At 34.5% G+C, this 21,887-nt stretch overlaps 2 protein-coding genes across 2 annotated transcripts; one reads left to right on the top strand and one right to left on the bottom strand.

The window, feature by feature from the left end:
• Window positions 1-2,272: 2,272 nt before the first annotated feature.
• On the top strand, window positions 2,273-7,295 carry LOC105136690 (Zinc finger C-x8-C-x5-C-x3-H type family protein). The gene is made up of 6 exons (XM_011042128.1): window positions 2,273-2,901; window positions 3,520-3,585; window positions 4,623-4,763; window positions 4,881-5,156; window positions 6,152-6,421; window positions 6,845-7,295. The coding sequence occupies exons 1-6, from the start codon at window positions 2,431-2,433 to the stop codon at window positions 7,040-7,042; spliced, it is 1,422 nt and encodes a 473-aa protein (XP_011040430.1). The 5' UTR covers window positions 2,273-2,430; the 3' UTR covers window positions 7,043-7,295.
• An 8,502-nt stretch (window positions 7,296-15,797) lies between these two features.
• LOC105136689 (uncharacterized) lies at window positions 15,798-20,924 on the bottom strand. The gene is made up of 3 exons (XM_011042126.1): window positions 19,354-20,924; window positions 17,914-18,228; window positions 15,798-15,883 (listed from the first exon to the last, which is right to left on the bottom strand). Exons 1-2 carry the CDS (start codon window positions 19,941-19,943, stop codon window positions 18,126-18,128), a joined length of 693 nt encoding a protein of 230 aa, XP_011040428.1. The 5' UTR covers window positions 19,944-20,924; the 3' UTR covers window positions 15,798-15,883; window positions 17,914-18,125.
• Window positions 20,925-21,887: the final 963 nt, after the last annotated feature.

The raw sequence follows: 21,887 nt of genomic DNA, 5'->3' as shown, positions 1-21,887 counted from the left end.
TAATTTGAGGTTTTAAAGAAAATTTGTATCTTGACTTAATAAGAATCTTACCTTGAAAAACCAAAGTTATACCCATCCTATACCTATAATAAAACACAAACAAAAAATATAAATCACAACAAAGTTAATTAATTATTCAAATAATTTGCAAGTTAAATCAATAATTTAGTATGAGAATTACTTAACCACACAATAAAAAATAAGCACACAATATGCAACAACTTGTAGATAATTCATCAACTCATAAAAATTCTTATATAAGTGTATTTATATATAAACCCTAAAACTAATATGCTAGACATGCATCTATTTTAAATAAAGTTCAAACTAATTAAAATAAGATTTAAAATAATAAAAATAAATAAATAATAATTTAAGATTATTTTTTCACCATTTGGTGCAAATAATAGTGAAAAATATCAAAAAAACAATAATTATTAAATAATCCTTAATGAAAACAAATATGATGCCTTGTAAAATAAAAATTAATTTCTAACCAATTAATTCTTTTTGTTTGATATAAAATCGTTGTAAATTAAATAATCTAAAGGCTGCCACATAAATTTCCAATAACATTATGGATTAAAGGCTGCCATATAAGTTTCCAATAATATTATGGATTTCTAATAATAAATAGAATTCATAACTCTTAAAGAAACAATATTATTTTTATTTTTTCATTTTATTGATAGATTATAGGCTCAATATCTAACATATATTTTTTTTTTTATTTAGATGAATTAGCTGACCTAAAATATATTATTGAAAAGATATAAATGTTTAGTTTCCAACTTAATTAAAATTGTATCCAAATCTTCTTATAGCTTTATATATTATACGAAAAGTAGATAAAGGTTTAAATTAATATATTTGAACTTTTTTAACTCGTATAGACAAAACCCATTTAATTTCTTTTGGATCCATATTTTTTTAAGCCTTAAAATAAATTCATTGTGCGTATAATGGATCCATCAATTTCATAGTCATTAATGTCATAGTTAAGATTGCATTTCTTGTAACTCGGGTCATTAAACTGAAAATACTTTATTTAAAATAATTATAAAATTTAATTTTTAATTAATTAAATATTAAATAATAAAATTTTAAAAAAAATCAATTATACATAAGGATCCTTAAAAGAATGCAAATATAAATTAAAATACAAAAAATTGTAGGACAAATAGTCTTTTTTTATTGAAGGATAAAATTAATTTAACAAAAAGACAAAAACACTATAAAAAATAAGTACCAAATTAAAAAAAAAACATGTCACAAATTTTAATTCAAATATAAATTTGAAAACAAATTAAATTTTTACAAATAAAATAAATAAAAACCAAATTACAAAAGTTTTACTTTATTTTTTGAATTTATGACTTTAAAAAAAATGTTAACATGAATACAACAAGCAAAATGGACAAGAATAATGAAATGACCAGAATTTAGCCTAATTACGTTGCAAATGGTTTTTTTTGGAAACTTTTATATTTTTGCTTTTTCTCTTCTTCTGATTTTTTTTAAAAATATTTTGAAAATGGTGATAAAATTTGGGCTTTGACATCAATAATAAGTTCAAAATATCTTAACAAATGTATTTAATACAAAATAAATATATAATTTTTTAAAATAAATTAATTATATTTGATTAGTGTCCCATGACAAAAAAAATAAAAAAAAATAAATAAAAAAGATAAAAGTATCTTGGATTGAAGTGATAGATATAAATACAAAAATAAATCTATTTCTGAGAAAATTTTAAAATGAATCCAAAATTTTCATCCTTATAAAATAGAAAGGTTCCTCAATTGTAATACAACAACTTGTTTAGTAATATGATTATAATTATTTTTTAAATAATTTTTGATACTAAAATATATGTTAATTATATATTTTTTATTTTTTAAAAATTATTTTTAATGTCAGTATATTAAAATAATTTAAAAATACTAAAAATATATTAATTTTAAATTAAAATAATTTTTTTTTTAAATTTTTTTAAAAATACTTTTAAAATGAAAAAGGAAATACCAAAAATATCTTAATTTTAAAAAAGAAACAACCTCTTACAGTTCTTTGGATTTAAATACATTAATTTTAATATAATATAAAAATAGTAATATTCTAAAATATTTTTAATTAAAAAATATTTAGAAAACTCTGAAACAGCTCACAAGCCCACTGTCATTTGAAGGTGAAGCAGCAGCAGCAGGTTGCAGGTAGCAGGTGGCAGGTAGCTGTGCAGTTTCAATAAATTTCAACATTATTTATTTTAATTTTAATTTAACAAAGACAATACATACGTGTAGCAGTAGCGTAGCCTCGTAGGTCATTAAAGGCAACACCTCTTTGCCTTTTCATCTCTGTCCTCTCCCACCCCGTTTTTCTCTTTCACCAAATTTAGGGTTTCAAATATTGAAATGTGGAGGCAAAATGGACCAACAAATTGAATCACCTATCCCAATAATTCATAAAGAAATCCCTCAGCTGGGGTTTCAATCTTTCTCTTCCTCTCCCCGACTCCCCTCTACGCCGTCTGATACTGATCAAACGGCCCTGGATGACGATAACCATCTTCATCAAGAGTTACAGAACCAACTTGACTTGAAAGAGGAGTCTCGAAATTCGAATGATTATCATGAAGAAGAAGAGGAGGAGGAGGAATTCAAGAGTGATAAAAAGATTGAATTTTTTTATGAGAGCATTGAGAAGGTAGGTGAAGGTGGTGATGATTTAGAGAACAAGAATGAGAGAAGTAACGACATTGAGAATAATAACAGCAGTGGGCATCATCAGTATCCTGTGAGACCTGAAGCAGAGGAATGCGCCTTTTATATGAAGACTGGGACTTGCAAATTTGGAGCTAATTGCAAGTTTAATCATCCTCTCAGAAGGAAAAATCAGGTACAACTTGTTCTTTTTCTTGAGTTATTATCTGATTTGTGTTTGTAGGTGTGTATATTTTGTGGGTTTTGTGCTGTTGGTGTAAACGTAGTATTTTTAGATAAGGAGGACTGTGGTTTTGTATTGTGGTTATTTTCTGTGTATTTTTAAGTTTATTGGGGTTTCATTGTTGTTGGTCCAAATGTAGTATCTTTGGCTGAAGGGGAGGTAATTGCTTATGTTGAGTGTGTTTATAGCGTTTGTTTTGGCGGTTGGGAGTATTTTTTATGGATATGTTTTGCTGGTGTTGTGATTAAGGGATTTGGGGATAAAAGGAGGGGTTTTGGTGTTTGTTGAAAATGGTAAATGTGGATGAATGTAGTATTAATGTATGTTGTAGTTGTTTCTTTTGATGGGAAATGGTTTTTGAAAGTGATGCTTGGATTTTATTTTCTTGTTCATGTGAAAATTTGTGGCGTAATGAATCAAGGGGCTTGATTTTTTTTCTTTTGTTGCTTAAGTCAGCTGCTGGAAAATCCTGGTATTTTACTGTTTTAAGACCTATCGGTTGGATTTATGTGACTGGGCATTGCTAACTAATTGCCATTTTTTATCTTTTGAAATTTGGTTGATTACAAGACTGTCAAGGAGAAGACAAAGGAAAGAGAAGAAGCAACAGAGAAGCCCAGCCTGATTGAATGCAAGGTTATTATTGCTGTGTATTGCTAAGAAGTTGAGGTTATGCTTACTCTTTTCTTTTCTTTTTTCGTCTGTGTCCTTTTGCTTGCCATGTTCACCATGGACAAGCATTCCAGGATGCCTCTGATGCTGCCTAGCATCTGCCAGGCTTTTGCACCCTTTTCACAAAACTTCCTCTAACTTAAGACTATTATGTCTGGTCCAACCAATATGTTGGAAGGAAGTGCTAAAACCTTCCTTCCACTCAAAGCATTTCACTACACTCATGACATAGCCGGCTTCCAATCCTGAATGTTGTTTAGGAAGATAAGAGAAGACCACCTGAGGGGCATTTCATCGGTCAAGTGGTGCTCCTCTTCCTATAGTCCACTCCCTTGCCTTTCAGCTGATTCTGATGGCTGAACTCTCAACGGCCAGTAGAAAGACTCCTACTCCCACATGAGACTAGGCCATAGGAGATGGAATGAAGCCTGCCTTCTCAAGCTGGAAAAGCAAATATCACTAAGGGGTTTTTTTCCCTATAAATGGAATTGAAGGCTATGTTGAAATCGCAATCTTGGTATTGTGTAGTCTTATTATAATTTCCTTATCTGATGTTGGCTTAATTTGTAGACATTAGGGATAGGATCACGTTTCTTGCTTCTTTATGGTCTATGGCTGTAAGGTTTTGAGGATTTAACTAGTGAAATTTGCATGCTTTTTAACTGAAATTTCCCTATTATTCTATTCTTGCAGGGTCATATATCTAATTTTTTTTACTTGATCATCTATGTTCTCCTCTTTCCAATGATTTTAGTGATAGAAAATATCTAAATGTTGTATGCTTGTACTCATTACAAAATAGTTTTCTGTTAAGTCTGGTCAAAGTGAAGGACTCATTTAATAGTTGCTTAGTTGTGTTCACGCCTACTTTATTTTCTCCTTATGTAAGGGTTAGTTTTTAGTTATGTTGGCATTTTTTTTGTTTGAGTTATATGTAATATGTTTGGCCGAAGAATGACTTTTTTTTTCTGTATTATAATCATTTCTTGAGCATGCTGCAGTACTACTTGAAGACAGGAGGCTGTAAGTATGGAATAGCTTGTAGGTTCAACCACTCGAGAGCAAAAAATTCAGTGCCCCCAGTGAAAATTCCAATGTCACCAGCTTTAGAGCTCAACTTTGTGGGTCTTCCAATCCGACTGGTATCTCTTCTATGCATGCTTTAAAACTTTTGATATATGTTTGCCAACCGTACTGAGGTTTGTTATATTTAAGTGGCTTTGCTGGAAAAATTCTAACACAGACACTATCAATCACAGGGAGAGAAAGAGCGTGAGGATTTCATGCGTAATGGCTCTTGCAAGTTTGGAGCTAACTGCAAGTATAATCATCCAGATCCGACAGCTGTGGGAGGAAGTGACCATCCTTCAACATTTCTTAATGGTGGATCTGCTTCTCTACCAGTTCCATCATCATCAAGTGTAGGTTCTTGGTCTTCACCGAGGGCATTAAATGATCCTACATCCTTTGTCCCAATTATGTTTTCACCAAATCAAGGAGTTCCTCCTCAAAGTCCAGATTGGAATGGATATCAGGTATTTACATTGATGCTTTGCTGTTTTAAGTTTTTATCAATTTTAACCTAGCAATATAGGACACTTTGTGAGTTCACTGTTTCCTTGGTGGGTGCAGTCTGACACTATGAATGGTCCTCTTTTCTGTCTCGTGTTGCCTTTTGATTTATTATTCTTTTGTTAGCTTTTAGAATATTCTACTAGATGGTTTTCCAAGTGTTCTTACTTTTAGATGGTTGTCCAAATTCATGTTTTTCTCTGATTTATTCCCTGTAATTGACCATTAGGCCTGCAAGAGGCTGACATCTAGTGGTGAATGTAAGTAAATGATGATGTAACTGTACAGGATATCCCAAAATGTAGAATTATGTGGAAGGTCTGTTCTGCTTTAACTATCAAAGTATTTTCTATACGACCAAATCCAGCTTTTATTATGATGTACTCTGCCATGACTTCTTTGATTTGGAAATCACAGTGATCTCTGACAATTACATTATATATGCGAGCACTCTGCAATTTATTGCATTCACCATGACTGATGCTGAAGAGTATAAATTACTTTTTGCTCGCACTTGTCCTTAAAACAGTCTGACTCAGCCTGGGGAGCCCATTTGTTGTATTCAGTCACGTACACTATTTTCTGGTGTCCAACTGCGTGTAGGGTAGAGCATGGAGAATAATGGAAGAGTTACCGCTGAAGATATAATTATCTCCCGCATTGAAAGAAGTTGGAATGTGTTTTGCATATTCCTTGCCTCACATATGTCAGATCACTCAATGACTAATATTTCATTCATTTTAGTAAAGTTGACAGTTCAATTGATGATTAGCATTCTTGCTTTTCTTCATGTGACTCGACAGGGCTTCTGTTTCAGATTTTTAAGGGTGGAGGTGTGCTTATTTAGTTGACTAAACATTTGCTTAAAACAGCTGATTATTAAAGTTTTTTGTGTTTAATTGTATGCTTTTATGGCTTATCAAAGATAAGATTTGATACCCTTTTCTGACTTGCCTAGGCTCCTCTATACCCTCCAGAAAGAAGTCTGCATCCACCTCTGTCATATGCCTTAATCAACATTGCAACGGAAAGCAATGTCTATGCACCTCAGCAACAGCAAATAGTAGTTGATGAATTCCCAGAACGACCTGGTCAACCGCAGTGCAGTTTTTACATGAAATTTGGGGACTGTAAGTTCAAATCCAACTGCAAATATCATCATCCAAAGAATCGGATCTCAAAGTCACCCCCACTAACTCTAAGTGACAAGGGCCTGCCACTGAGACCTGTAAGTTCATTCTTATTTCCAGATCAAATCTTATGAAGGATTTATAAACTCGGGAAATCAATGGAGTAATTTTTTTGTCTTCCCATTTCTTGTCTTCTCTTGCTAATGTTTTTCTGCTCTTTACATTTATTATAGATATTATATGTGGAAATTTTTCAATAGGTGAAGTATCTTTTGAGGTTTAGTTGTCATTGACTCGATCTGGATTTTATTCAAGTAGAAGATGGATGAAAATAAATCAAAGCACGTCAAATCTTTTCTAAATAAACCTCCAAGAATAAAACATTATATATGCTTCTGAACCAGTCCAATAAACTACGTTCTTACAACAGCACATCCCATTGAAATGACCCAAGTCTTGCTATTAGAACTGATGAGATTTTAAATATTTGCACCTCTCTAATGGCTGTCTTTCAAATCCAGGATCAAAATATCTGCTCTCACTACAGCCGCTATGGTATTTGCAAGTTTGGGCCTTCCTGTAAATTTGACCATTCAATACAACCAGCTTCTTCAATAGGATCTACTGATGATCAGAACACTGCTTTTGGCAACTCTGTGACCCAGGAAGCGGCTAGAATGGCTGAAAGCGGAAATGTAAGTGATACAGCGGTTGATTAGCCTGTGTAAAAGTTTTGCATCAAGCTTTCTAGTGTTCTAGGATCAACAAAACCGAAGACCTAAAATTTTCTCATCGAAACATGGATGTTCTATTGAACTTATTTTTTTGTTGCCTTCCTCTTTTGAGCTGCCACAAGCTTTTCAAACGGTGGCATTATATATTTATCTTGTTTTGCGTCGCCACGAGCGAAAGTGAAATCAGGATATGCAAATTACCTCTTTTCATCGCCTGTTCCAGTTTTATTTATTGCAATCGTTGGATTATTCCTGGCCCAAGGGTTCCTGCCCGCCTGGGTTGTCTTGTAGGCCTTTTCTTTTGCTTCTTATCTGATTGAGTTTAATTTACAGTTGCTTCTGATAATCAAACGCTATTTGAAAAATCGCCTAGAGAAGTGCTCAAAATTATCGAAAAAGAAAAAGAAGTTATGTAAACTAAATATTGTTTTATCAAGGAAAAATTATAAATCTTTTGTTTATTTAAGCGGGGGAACACTGTATACCAAAATTTTGTCTAATTGCCATAAATGTATGTCTAATAGTACAATTGGTTTTCTGTATTACAGTGTATTTGGTACCATAGAACATTTGAAAAAAAAAGAAGAAAAAAAGAAGTTAAAAATGTTTTATAATTGAAAAAAATATTAAATTAATATTTTTATATGATTTTTGATAATTTAGATATATTAATATTAAAAAAAAATTGATGGATTTCAACTAGAAAGCTTCATGCTATCAAACAAAAGTTTTATGTTATGCTGAAAAAGAACCCTTCTTTGATTTTAGGTTATGAATTTTAGGTAATTCATAAAATGTAAGGTCTAATGCTACACACAGAAGAAGTCACAGGTCTTCAGATGAATAGGAAGATGAAGCTTGTAGACATTTCCATTAATCTTCTACATCTTACAAAGACCAATCTTTCTCTCCCGAAGCAACCATCCACAAGTTAAGGAAACCAGTCATGCTGCTATCATCACACAACTTCACAATAGCAACATTAACCAGGATCTTAGGAATAACAAGGCTGATCCACCTCAAAAAGACACTTACCAACCATAAGCTTGCTCCAACGAATGAAAGCTCAGCAGAAGAAGAAATTACAGCCATGCAATCTGAAAATCTTTTTCATAAAGACACTTACCATAACCTTGCTCCAACGGTTATGTCTTGCAACCAAGATGGAAGCTCAGCAAAAGAAGAAGTTACAGCATTCAATCTGCAAATATTGGATGCTTTATCAAATCTCTCAAAGATGGAAAAGATCTTATTGTTTATGGAGAATAAACTATTCCTAGCTTACTACTCAATAAAAGAGAATTGATTCATTACTCTCTCTTTCTATAGTCTCCTTTTGGTTTTAGAGCCAGAGTGAGCAGCAGCACAAACCTTCCACTGTCAATATGAATACACTTTCTTTGAATGTCGGAAACTTTGATACACTAAAACTCAGTCCAACCAACTACCCTCTATGATGTGAACAAGCCTTGGCCCTTGTAGAAAGCCAAGATTTGTTAGGTCATCTTAACAAAGAAGAAACTACCCTCTACACAATATATTAAACCAACACCAAATACCATCAATATTTCAAATACAAAACTCTTAGATCTTGTGCTAACAGAAGCTTTTGCTGCCTGGCAAAAGTCTGGTCGTCTTATTCATGGCTGGATCGTTGGAACACTCTCTAAAGAAACCCGTGGACTCATGTTGTAATATGCTAAAACCTTTATCCGTGTGTCTACCTACAACCATATTACAACATGGGTCTTCCTGCTTTTTTGATGTTCCCCTCATAGCACCACCACTGCCTCTTCGTGATGCTGCTTCTACACATACCATGGAGACTACCCCTCCCTCATCAGAGATTCAGATGCAAATACTGCACAGCGGCCACTCTTATCTTTTGAAATTGAGACAGCTCCATGAATACCAAATGAAGCCACTGCGGCACAACAACCATGCTCATCATCTGTGATTGAGCCTGTTCAATTTGTTCCACATTCTACTCTAGAAAACTACACCCTACCTCAACCAAGTGTAGTAGTTAAAACTGTCTCTAAAATTCATCAGACACTACCCCCTGTCTTTGCACATACTCCCGTTCCATGATGACACACGATCTCAACATGGAATTATCAAGCTCAACCCCAAGTATGCATTAATATCTACTAATTCTACTAATGTTCCTCGTGAACCCTGTACTGTTCGCTCTGCCTTTGCTCATTCAGGATAAAAGGCCGCTATGGAGTAAGAACTTGCAGCCTTACATCAAAGTAAAATCTGGTCACTTGTCCCTTGCAATCCTCCCATGAATGTTATTAGTTCCAAATGAGTTTTTAAAACTAAACTCAAATATGATGGCTCTCTAGATCGACTGAAGGCTCAGGTTGTTGGGAAAGGATTCCATCAAATTGATGGAGTAGATTACACTGGAATCTTTTCTCCAATTGTTAAACCAGGCACCATTCACATGATTATTACCATAGCTCTTGTTAAGCGGTGGGCTATTCGTCAACTTGACGTAAAAAATGCATTCTTACATGGTGTGATTTCAGAGGACATTTATATGAAGCAACCACCAGGCATGATAGATCCCCGATTGCCACACCTTGTCTGCAAAATTAACCATGCTCTTTATGGACTGAAATAGACGCCTCGTTCTTGGTTTGATCGGTTTAGCACTTTTCTTCTGAAATATGGCTTTTACTGTAGTCTAACAGATCCCTCTTAATTTATTTTTTTAATTTGATTATGGCACACTAATCCTTCTTCTCTATGTAGATGACATCCTTCTCACAGGACCCACGACTTCTCTATTCACAAGCTTTATTCATTTATTAAGCCGTGAACTTTCAATGTAAGATCTTGGGCCTGTTCATCGCTTTCTTGGAAATGTGATTTCTCAAACTAGCAGTGGTCTTTAATTGTCTCAATCATACTATGCCCTTGCCATCATTGAACAAGCTGTCATGATTGACTGTAAGCCCAAGAGTACACCTCTTGAAGCAAGGACTAAACATGCTCTGTTGCACATTTGAAAATGGGCCGACATTCTACGAGATGTCAAAGGCACCATTGATATTGGTCTATATTTTACCTCTACTACTACTTTGAATTTATGTGCCTTTTCAGATGTTGATTGAGCCGGATGTTCTACTACCCGACAGTCAGCAACTGGGTATTGCATCTTTCTTAGTCAGAATCTTAATTCCTAGTGTGCAAAGAAGCAACCCACAATCTCACGCTCCAACACTAAAGTGAGTATCATGCTATGGAAAATACTGTAGCAGAACTTCCTTGGCTAAGCTTTATCCTTAAAGACCTTCACATCCCAGTAGCATCTCTTTGGGTTCTCTATTGTGACAATCATAGTGCTCTTCATCTGACTGTTAATCCGGTGTTCCATGCTCGCAGTAAGCATATTGAATTAGACCATCACTTTAAAGTGAACGGGTTGCTCTTGGACATCTTATCACTCAACATGTATCGTCTACTGATCAAGTTGCTGACTTCTTCACTAAGCCGTCTATGCTTAGGTTTCAATCCAAACTTTGCCTCCAGCTCCGACAAAGTTTGTGGGAGCCTAATAACAACCATCCACAAGTTAAGGACAACAGCCATGTTGCTGTCATCACACAGCTTCACAACAGCAACATTAACCAGGATTTTAGGAATAACAAGGCCGATCCACCTCAAAAAGACACTTACCATAACCTTGCTTCAACGAGTGAAAGCTCACCAGAAGAAGAAATTACACCATGCAATCTGCAAATCTTTTTCATAAAGACACTTACCATAACCTTGCTCCAACGGTAATGTCGTAGAACCAAGATGGAAGGTCAGCAGAAGAAACAATTACAGCCATGCTTAATCAAATATCTCAAATATGGAAAGGATCCTATTTTTTTATGGAAAATAAACTATTCCTAGTTTAGTTAAACACAAATCCTTAACTGTCGATTGTATATAAAAACAACTATGCCTAATTTAAATGTATTTTTCACGTTTCTTTATTACTACTCAATAAAAGAGAATTAATTCACTACTATCTCTTTCTATATTCTCCTTTTACCTTGAGCTAATGTGAAGCAGAAAACCAACTAGCAGATATATTCACAAAAGCTCTTCCTAAAATCAGATTTGAATTTCTCAGGAACAAGCTGGGAGTATCAAGCAAAAGTCTCAAGGAGGGGAGTTAGAATGTTGTTACTTTTTCTACATGCACTATAGTGTATGTCCGCTTTACGTCTACTTTGTGTCTAGTGTATGTTACTGTATAAATCTACTGATATTCTGTAAAATCATTGCTGAAGCAAATCTGCAGAAATGTCAGTAGAGGTTCCTAAAGTTAAGGGATATGTTGCAAGCATTGCGGGTATTAGGTGAAGACTTTATTGATATAAAGCTCTAGCAATCAAGACTTTTGTGTCTAAAAAGTCATGTAATATTAGTTTTCCTGCAATGAGAAAAAAACACCAAGCTTAGAATTTCTTTGCTGCAAATTTGCAGTCATCACAAAACCAACAATTTTCCTCGGAGATTCTCAAATTGCGTGCCTCTTTTTATGATGTATGCCTAAACAATATTTATCTTTTACATTCTTTCTCACACTTTTGTATCTATTGAGCCTTGGTTGACATCCGGCTTTTCTTTCAGGAAAAAAGTGACATTCCATGGAGTTCCTAAACTAACAATAATGCTCAAGCGCTTGGTGCTTGATGTTTATGAAAGGGACGATATTAGCCTTCTTAAATTCACATTGTTGATTAAGACAGCTCCTCATCTGCATAAATTTCTTTCGCTGGTAAAAGGTCCTACTTCTTAAGTCCAATATACAAATCAAAGGCTACTGAAAGTTACTGTAGAAGCAGAAAAACATGCTACCAGACAAAAGAATGCTAGCAGAAAGGCGTAGAATCAGGCTTAGCCTTACTTGGATAGCCTAAAAAAAGACCAGAGTGGTTCAAAACTAAAACCAGGATCAAAATGTCACCAAGCACAAAGCACACCAGCAGGCAAGGGCGGAGGTATTTAAAGGGCTGCGGTGGGCTGTAGCCCAGGTGGAAAAAAAAAACATAGAAATCCACAGTTACACGTAGGCTCCGACATTACCCTCTACCCTCTTTGTCTATTCCGTTCTCCTGTTTTCAAAGATGGTGAAAGTTTGAAAAGAAAAGCTGTCACTCACCGGAAGAAGTAGTGTTACTAAAGAAGCATGCTTTCAAGAACAAAAGCTAGTAAATAAAATATTCATTAAGTTTGGTTTTAACAGACCAAAAAGAAAATGGAGTTCTATCATATTTTTTTGTTGACCACTAAATTATTTTTATATTTACTTTTTTTAAAAAATTCAATTATCTTGCATGGTAAACTTAAAAAAAAAAAATAATAAGTGTACCATTCTTTAAAAAAAAAACTTAAATTAAATGTTGAAAGATAAAATTAAAAAATAAACTCAGAAAATTTTTCTAAATCTAGGTTAATGTTTCAAATTCTCAACTCATTAAATCCTAAATTTAGACTTAATCAAGAAGCCTAAATCAATATTAAAGTATAAAATAAAAAATATATATATTAATTTTAAAAACTTGCCAAGGATTAAAAACATAACAATAAAAAATGAAGGATAAAATTGTAAAAAAAAAATTAAATAAAATAAATAGTAATCAAAAGAATAAGAATCAAATTTAATAAATTAAAAAATTAAAAGGGTATAAAATTGAAAACAAATTTCAATTTTATAAAATAATTCAAATAAAAAAAATATGAATTGTATTTACCTCTGCTTTAGAATTTAATGACAACTTTAAATTATTTAAAGTTGCTATTTTCAAGCTTGTTGAGAGATTTTATCTTGAAAATTTTAATGAATAAGAGATGTATTATTTGAGATCTCAGCTATAGCATTATTAGATTGATGTGATTCATTATAAGAGTTTTCAGAATATATTTATCATTTATGAATTATGTTAAGGATTATCTTAAACAAATAAGTCACAATACTATCATTTGATTAACAAGTTGATTCATCTAGTTTTGATTTTGTCTGCACTGTCACTACAGACCATGTATTTTTAGTTATAAAACATGTTAAAACTGTGTTTCATAATAAAATAAAAAAGTAATACTTAACAGATTCTACGATAATTTATATTAAACAAGCACTTATTGAAATATTGATTCGGATTCGATTATAAATGAATTCTATTCTAATAAATAACGAAAAATACAACTTTGATATTGTATTTTATTTTTATTTTTAATTTTATGTACTTTAAATTTTATTTTATTTATATTTTATGTTATGTATTTAAATAAAAAATTTATTGTTAACTTGATAAATTTATATATATAAGTTAATGATTGATCTTAAAAAATAATATATATATATATATATATATATATTGTTGTCCAGAATAAAAAAAAAATTCTAACTCTACCCCTGCTAGCAGGAGTGACAGTAGTTGCAGCAACTCTGATATTGTCCCACCAGAATGGTGTCCTGGGACAGAATATGAGAGAAGCTTGTCAAAATGCACCAAATACTTGAAATTCCTGGTTCTTCCGCTGTATTTGAGGGTGGAAGTCTATCACAGGAGGGATATTTCTAGTGTTCGATGTTGTGCGCATACATGCTTCCATTACATATATAATAAACAGTGGAAGATTGGTTGTTAGTTCTCCTAGTTTATGATAATTCATCGTGGAGGTAGTCAATTTTCCTTACCTTTACTATTTTGGCATACAAAACAATACACTGGGATACAAAATTTCCAACCATTCCTAAAATATTTATAGGCTATCTCTAGTATTAGTCAATATTATGGCCAATGAAACGTTGTTTCCTATGCTCACTAAGGAATGAGATGTTCTTACTGGATCATTTACTTGTTTCATAAGTAAAACCAGTAAAGAAATGAGCTATGATAGCGTTGTCACCCTGCTCTATGCTATACACAACTATACAATTAAACTTCTAATGCCCAACGATACAGGCAAGACCACCCAAATCTCTGCTATACACAAACAAGTACAATTTCTAGTTTCAACATCGTTAAGCTCCTTCCCAAAACTGATTTAAGTATTGAAGGATCCCCTAAACAGTTTTGTTGGCTATAGCCCATCCTGAATGGCCTAGTTCATTGTCAATCGTGGAAAGTCGAGAAAATCCTTTGAATTTTTTCTATTATTTCATCAGTAAATTATGTGCTTCGTGGAATGTTCTTACACGCTATGTACAAGGATGCTTTGAGAGGAAATTCTAAGCGTTTAGAGAATAACATGAATTATAACCTCATCTAACAGGGTGCATGCTTGAGAATGCCACTATGCTCGAGAAAATCATAATTAATCCTTCCAATCTATGTTTGTTGGGAACTCCACGGGAACAAAAGGAGAGCCAACAGATAGAGAGGAAAAAAAAAAGTTAGGGTCAGGCAGTGATCAGTAATTTATAATTCAAAACTAGCCATATAGGATTCATGGGATTTTTCAGAAAGGAAAGGTAGTAATCCATGAGATTTGGAGCTTCTATGCTGGTTTTAACCAGTAACTTGCCAAATGCGCATGTTGTCTCTGCGTGAGCGAGTGAGATTGTTATCCGCCGAAGGGGATGGCTAGTTTTGAAACTCAAGTCATGAAAGCAACCAGCTGCTGTTTGGTTGTAGAGCTATATAGCTGCATAGGAGTGAAGCCAGTGGAGCTGTATGGCTGGATATGGGGTCATTGATGAAAGCAGTTTTAAACTATAAGCAGTCATCAATTCGTTGGAGTCACGATCTCCCATTTTACCGACCTTAAAAACTACAAAAGCCGGATTAGCAGAACAAAAGTTAAGCCACAGATTTGGAATAGAGTGACAATTTTTTTGTTTTCATTATATATTGTTTTATAAACAGAATGAGGAGCTCTTGAGTTCTAGGAACAACTAGGCATGTTTCCATTAGTAATAAATGGAAGAGAGTGGACATTGTGTTTAGTTTAAGAATCAATGCAAGAATGGGCAAAGGATGCCATTTTGATCCTCAACACAACTATAGGGTTAAGGTCAACACTCATTGGAAAACCCCAAGCCGAGAATCTTAAAACCCTGAATATTTTGTTTATCTGTAAGAATCAGGCTAATTTCCATGGCATCAAATGATAATTTCTCCATGCAAGGAGGAAAAGCAAAACTTTTTGACAACAACAATAATAATAAATGTAAAAGGTGTTATTGATTAGTATCATGTTGTTTCTCAGAGCCAATAAGTGGAACGCTGCAACATCTCATGTAAAAACAAAGAGTCAACTTTTTTTCTGGCACTCTTGTGCCATTATATGAGAAGCATAAGAAACATAAAATGAAAAGTAAGAATCCATGGCAATAAACGAGTGAAAAGGGAAAAAACAAAATAAGTATGGTCATAAACCATTCAGTCCTCCATCAGAAGGCTTAGGCATTAACTAGTAAGAGAATCCCCACCCCGGACATTGTTAGTTTCACCAGTCATTAATCAAGGCTCTTAGTGCATTGTGAGTTCAACACAGCAAAGCCACCTCCTCTGCATGAGAATATAATTGAGCTATAAGAAACCTTGAATTCGCAAATATAAAAACCAATGAAAGGGAAAGAGGACTTGAAAATGGCTCATTTAAAACATGCACCTTCGGAGGATGCTCACAGTTCTCATTTGTGGCATTTTTGTTGAACAAAGGTTCAGTTCTCCGTGGCGAAACAACTTTTGCAGGACTATTTTTGGTCTTTTTCTCGTCTCTAGCCTTGTTGAATATGACTGTGAATCCTTCAGCAGAGGCAGGGTTGTTCACATCCCACTCACCAAACTTGGGCAAAGGCCGACCTTGCTGAAAGAGAAAAATCATCAATTCTAATAGATTAACCAGCCTTCTCTCAGGACATTTCCTGCTTCAATGTTAAAGGCTTTTCAAGACACATTCAACTCGTTTTGGACGCGGAATCATTACCAAGAAGCTACATTAGGAAGAAAAAAATCAGTTCAGTCTAGAGAAGCTACTAATGGATCAAAGATTTTGATACATGGCGAAAGACAGCAACCCGTAGAAAACCGAGCATAAAAAAAGCCATAGACAGGTACATTTGTTATCTATTGATTTCCGATTGGCATGGGATGAAATAACTAATGAAAAGCAGAGTGCAGAGAATTAAACAAGACACAATGCAATTAGTAATCAAACCCTAAAACCATCCATTCTTCCATCCATGCCTACTTTCAGAAAACAACCAATCACCAAGAAACTTTGACAAATCACATGGTTCATAATGCCATATACCAGGGCCTAAAGCAAAGCCAACGAAACTTCCCCAGCTCAACCAAAACTTTGCTCGAACACATAAAAAAACATACATCAGACACATGATGGACCAGGAACATCCCACGAAATTTGGAAAAACAATACAAAAAATTATCAATTACAAAGCCATTCAATTTAAGATATCTAAATGATATACAGGTTACGAAATAAAACCCTATCCTCCTCAAAACATTCATAAAGACTATCTTGGTCATCTAGTTCTCCCATATTAAAGCTGCTTAAACAAGAACATACACAACATAATATAATATAATATGCATTGACCTGTTCCTGAAATTACAGAAAACCCAATATTTAGCTGCTTAAACAAGAACATACACAACATAATATGAACATATCCATTCTTGAAATGAAAAAAAAAATAAACAACAATATTTAGAATCAAAGAACAAACGTAAATTAAGGATTAAGGAGACAGAAATCTTAACAGAGACAAAACAAAGCAGGCAAGACTATAAAGAAAGATGAAAAGAAAAGAGTAAAAGGGAAGAAAAAACTTACAGAAGCCATGAAAGTCCCAAAAGAGTTTTTAGGGTGAGAGGGGGGGGGGACTTCGTTGTGATGCATCAACTTTTATAGAGCTGAAAAAGAAAAGGGACAAGAAAGAGCGATTTGTAAGGCAAAGAAAGAGAGGGGATGATAGAAAACGGAAATGAGAAGACATTCTGTACGTTATAACTGTATTTTCTTTTGTTAGGTAATTGATCAGAGGCACCCACGTTGTTTACGCGCTTCAACGCACAAACTCTTTTTTTCTGACGTTGCCCGAGAGAACTGTTGGGGAAAATAGGTTTACGTTGTCATTGGTCCTTTAAGACTACAAGATTTTTCTCTCGTTTAATTTATACATAGCTTTAGCTTAGGTTATTGATTTGATTCATAGTTTTACTCCTTAAGAAGTTTAAAATTTCACACCTACGTAACTATAACGAGTCCCTTTGGACATGTGAGTTAAGAATTTTCCACTGGGTATGGTGGGTGCATGTCGAAGACTGTTCAGCTTTTGAAATTTCAGCGCAAGGCCATCTATGATTGGTCACAGGTAAATTTATCGATGTACAGTGCTTAGGCAGCCTGAATGAGTATAGTTGAAGTCCATAATTCAGGTAAATTTCTCGCTCTACAGTTCTTAGGCTGGACTGGGGTAAGATAGTCTCAGTCTGTTGTGGTAAATAGCGATTTAGCACACTGAAACTATATCATGGCAGCTCGGGATTCAGCGTGCAGCAGCACAACACTCATAAACAACAATACGCACATTGATGGTAGCATAAATAGGCATTAAATTGTTTGGACCTGTAAATACATTGATGGCTACATCTCCATACTCCACAGTGCAAAACCAATAACTACCAATTCTAAAACTTTACTGTAACAAAAAAGTGTCGTCTCCAAATTGTGGTTATAAATCCAACAACTCTATTCACGTTTCCTGTTCAGCTAACCTAGTTTTAACATTTTTTATATTCACAATCTGGTTGTCAAAAGCATCGCTTGGAACTTTAAGTCGGGATTGAAGCTGATTCTCAGCTTGCCCCTACCCTGGTTGAATCTGGCTTCGCTTCATCCTGAATCAATTAAAAAGCTTACTGATTTGATTCATTCCATTTCATTTAGGCAAGAGGGAGGCTGTCAGTCACTTGAGCTATGGATTCATCGGTTGGGAGATTCTTGAAAACAGTATTCATCTTTTGTTCTTTCCTTCTCATTTCAGCTGCTATCTGGCTTCCTCTTATGGACCTCGTTGCCTCAGTCAGCGATAGGGAATCTCTCCTTCTGGAAGTTCCCAGTTGTCATCGTCATCCTTTTTCTTCTTGGGTGCTTCCTGTTTAACTGGTTTTCTTGGCCGTGGGCATCTGACATTGCGAGAAACAAATTAAGTCTAAGATAACCTTTAGACTTTTAACTAGAGGGATCCAGCAAGTATAATTTCTCAAACAATTCTCCTCAACATTATGATGAGTTTTACTCAGCCAAAAATGAATTATAATACACAGACGTGGAAGGTTTAAAACAGTAGTACAAAATCAGAAAGCAACATTGTAGTCAATCCAAGCAGCATCACCTAAAACTTCATGCCGCTGCCTCCAGGGCTTTAAAAGACTAGGAGTGCACCAAAAGTATGATTGCAAAACTAAGAAAGGGAAGGAAGACGGATACTCTAATTGCATGCTCAATTTTGATGTTGAAAGGATGGCAAAGAAAAGATTATAGATATGGAGCCATTCAAATGGCTGGGGCAAGATAAACTAAAACCTGAATTCAACTGGGTGCAACTACACAACTATCTGACAGAGGTTTTCATTACTACGGCTAGAACAGAAAATTCCTTTTCTTTCCTGCACTTCCAACATTTAATGCAGCCCTGTCTAGTTCAGTATGATCAATACCAAGTGAACAAAAACTTTTCATATGAAGTTAACTGTTTGATTTCACACAGTGAAGGGTCCATGAATAATTTTACTAGTCCAACTCGAAACAAGACTAGAATCCAGAAGCTAGATTCTAAGTGATTCCGAAGTTTCAAGCTTCCACCTCTTGACATAAGTGTCACTAAGCATATGATCATAACGCAAAAACAAAAGCAACGTTAACACAAGCCAAGCAAAATCAAATTTTCAGTTTATAATAATGCACAAGACAGGCATTAGACTTTACAAATGTTAAGAATACCATATAGTAAAAAAATGAAAAAATCAAGCGGGAAAACAAAATTTATATGCTAAAAAAATTCAATTGGTGTAGAAAGACCAATCCTTGAATGAAAGCCTAATAAAGAGAAGAACCAAACATCCCCCCCCCAAAAAAAAAAAAAAAGAAAAAAGAAGCGCTTTCAAATCACATGTATACAACATAAATCAAAGCCCACAAAACTCAACCAAATTGCACAATCAATCCAAAAGTAGCAACAGAATAAATAAAAACCAAAACCAAAACAGAACGAAAGAAAGAAACAAAGAAAAGAAAGTACAAATTCTGACCTCTGACTGTTTCTTCTAGCAGCATCTCTAGTTTTTCTCTTCTTCTTATCTTGTGTGCTCTCAAAGAACCTCCTCCTCCTACACTCCTGCAAAACACGTGCCCTTATAACAGCTTTCTTGAACCGAAACAGTATACTCTCCTCAGGCTCGTTCTCTTTCACGTTGATTTGCACGTTAAATCCAGATTTGAAGCAAAGGGTGTTCGCATATGCAAGTGAAGGACTCACCACGGCTAGATTATCAATAGCAGATGTTGTCAAAGAAGAAAGGAAAGATAGGTCTGGGCAATTGGTGGAACGACTTGTCGTGGGAATGGTCTTTTCCAAGGTTGAATGACTCGTGGTAAGTACTAATGGGGTCCGTTTGGAGGATGTTGTTTTGGGAAGGTGAAGTTGTTGTGCTGATTGTGGGGAATGAGAAAGGAGAGTTGGTGGTGGTGGTGGTGGTTTTGAGTGGAGGAGAGAGGAGGCTGCAGTCGCTATGGCCATGGCCGAGGTCATAAACGACAATGAGTTTGGTTCTGGCGGCGACAGGCTTTGTCGTTTTAAGGAGGGAGAGATCACTGGGTGTCCCAGGTTGAGTGTCACCATCTAGTCAGTTATCAGAGTTCCTGCTCCTGTGACCTTTTTGTTTGGGAAACCTCAATTTAGTCCCTAACAAATGTATACTCATTCTTTTCAGTGTTGTGTCAAAAACATTTCCATAAATTATGAACATTATTCGGTAAATGTCAACCACAATTGAAAAAAAGACCCTTTGGGAAATTAATGCAGAAAACATGAAGGGATCAAATTGAAAAACAACTTATAGGTTTATGATCAGTTGAGAATTAGTAAATTCCGCCCCAGCTAGCCAAAGGCCAGCTGATGATGACTTGAATTGAAGTGGCAACGCAGAAACTTGAACTCAAGCAACTTCGGCTTGTGGACTTCATCTTCCTTGAAGTAAAGGAGAAGGATGGCAAAAGAGGATAGGGTTTGTTCTTTGGATAATGAGGGAGAGGGAAGGGGCTCCAAGGTTCTGTCTGGTTTTTTTCTATGTAGATGTGCAGAGAAGAAGCGAAACAGAGGAAAAAAGAAGACATGACTTTAAGGTAAAAAGAAACGGCATGTTTTAAGAGAATTCAGGAGAAGGATGACTCAAAACGCTGCACCTGAAAGATGCTGGCAATTGGTGAAACAAGAGACGCAAACGAATCTATAGACTCCTCGGCTTCAGAATGGTGAATAGGGAGCAGAGTGCTAGATAGTTGAAATCGCTTGCCAAAGAGGAGCTAGAAGGTGGGCCTAGCATGCCCTTCGGGAAAGGTTCCATCTTCAAAGCCTCTAAAAGAATTGGAAAGGAAGCTGAAAGTGAAGGAAAACCTGAACAGTGAAGGCTTCAACGGGCAGAAAGAAAGTGAAAATAAAAGATGAGGAAGCAGAATAGCAGGGCGACATTGAGCTGTATTTTGGATCAAAACAAGAGGTTGCCCTTTACAAAGTCAAGGGTGGTGCAAGAAGTTCTTCCCACACAATCATCTAGTGCAGGTGCAGCATTGCGGAGCCCAACATGGATAGATTATCGCCCTCAGTTTATGACTTCTTAAGGGAAGGGATGCAAGATGACATTTGATGAGGTGTGCAGGTTTTTTTAGTGGTTGAATCGTAAATCGGTTAAATTTTTTTGCAAGTGGCATTTTTTTTAATGAATGGCTAGGATACATGGAAAAAAAAATTAGGATATTTAAGGATACACTAATAATAAATTTAGCAGTTTTATAGAAAAAATAAAAGATAAATACACTTAAAAAACTTTAAATTTTAATATTTAGATTGGTTCGGTGAATTTATATCTTTTTAATATAAGAAAAATTTGTCATTTGTTTGGTAGCTTGGATATTTATAACTCTTGGATCATTTTTTTTAGATGGAGAGCCTGAAGAGTAATTTTACCATAATAATATTTATAAAAGATAAAATATTTTTTACACGAACAGTAATGAAAAAAACAAAAGGACTCACCACATATTTTTATACTAAAAAGTAAATCAAGATACATCATTTAGAAGTTGGGTTAGTTGGTGTGTCAAAGCCTATAAAAAATTATGGGAGGTGCTCAATACCCGGCCTCAAGCCTAACCCTTTACCCGGGCTCAAATGTTCTACCTGAGCCCTTAAAAAGTGTTTAGAAATGGAATAAAAAGTTTTGGGCCATGATCGTTATGTGTTTAGTGTTAAAAGAGAGAAATATTGATCTGTCAACATTCAAGTAGACAAAAGATCTAAATAGACAAATCAAGGTTGATGAAGCAACATGTCCTTATCGACTGTAAATGATAATCAAATTTTGACAGATCCCACCTTTGTCACAAGAGATAAAGCTTGGTTATTTAACAAAGGTAGTATTTGATATTATCATAGTTGTTATTTTTTAAAGTGTTTTTTATTTGAAAATTTATAAAATAATATTTTTTAAAAATTATTTTTATATTAATACATCAAAATAATCCAAAAATACTAAAAAAATGTTTAAAAAATGCATAACATGCATAA

The sequence above is a fragment of the Populus euphratica genome, unplaced genomic scaffold, assembly GCF_000495115.2.
Source record: "Populus euphratica unplaced genomic scaffold, PopEup_1.0 scaffold60.1, whole genome shotgun sequence".
Classification (NCBI taxonomy): Eukaryota; Viridiplantae; Streptophyta; class Magnoliopsida; order Malpighiales; family Salicaceae; genus Populus; species Populus euphratica.
The sequence above is the reverse complement of the archived record's forward strand: the minus strand, read 5'-3'. Positions and strand labels throughout refer to the sequence as shown.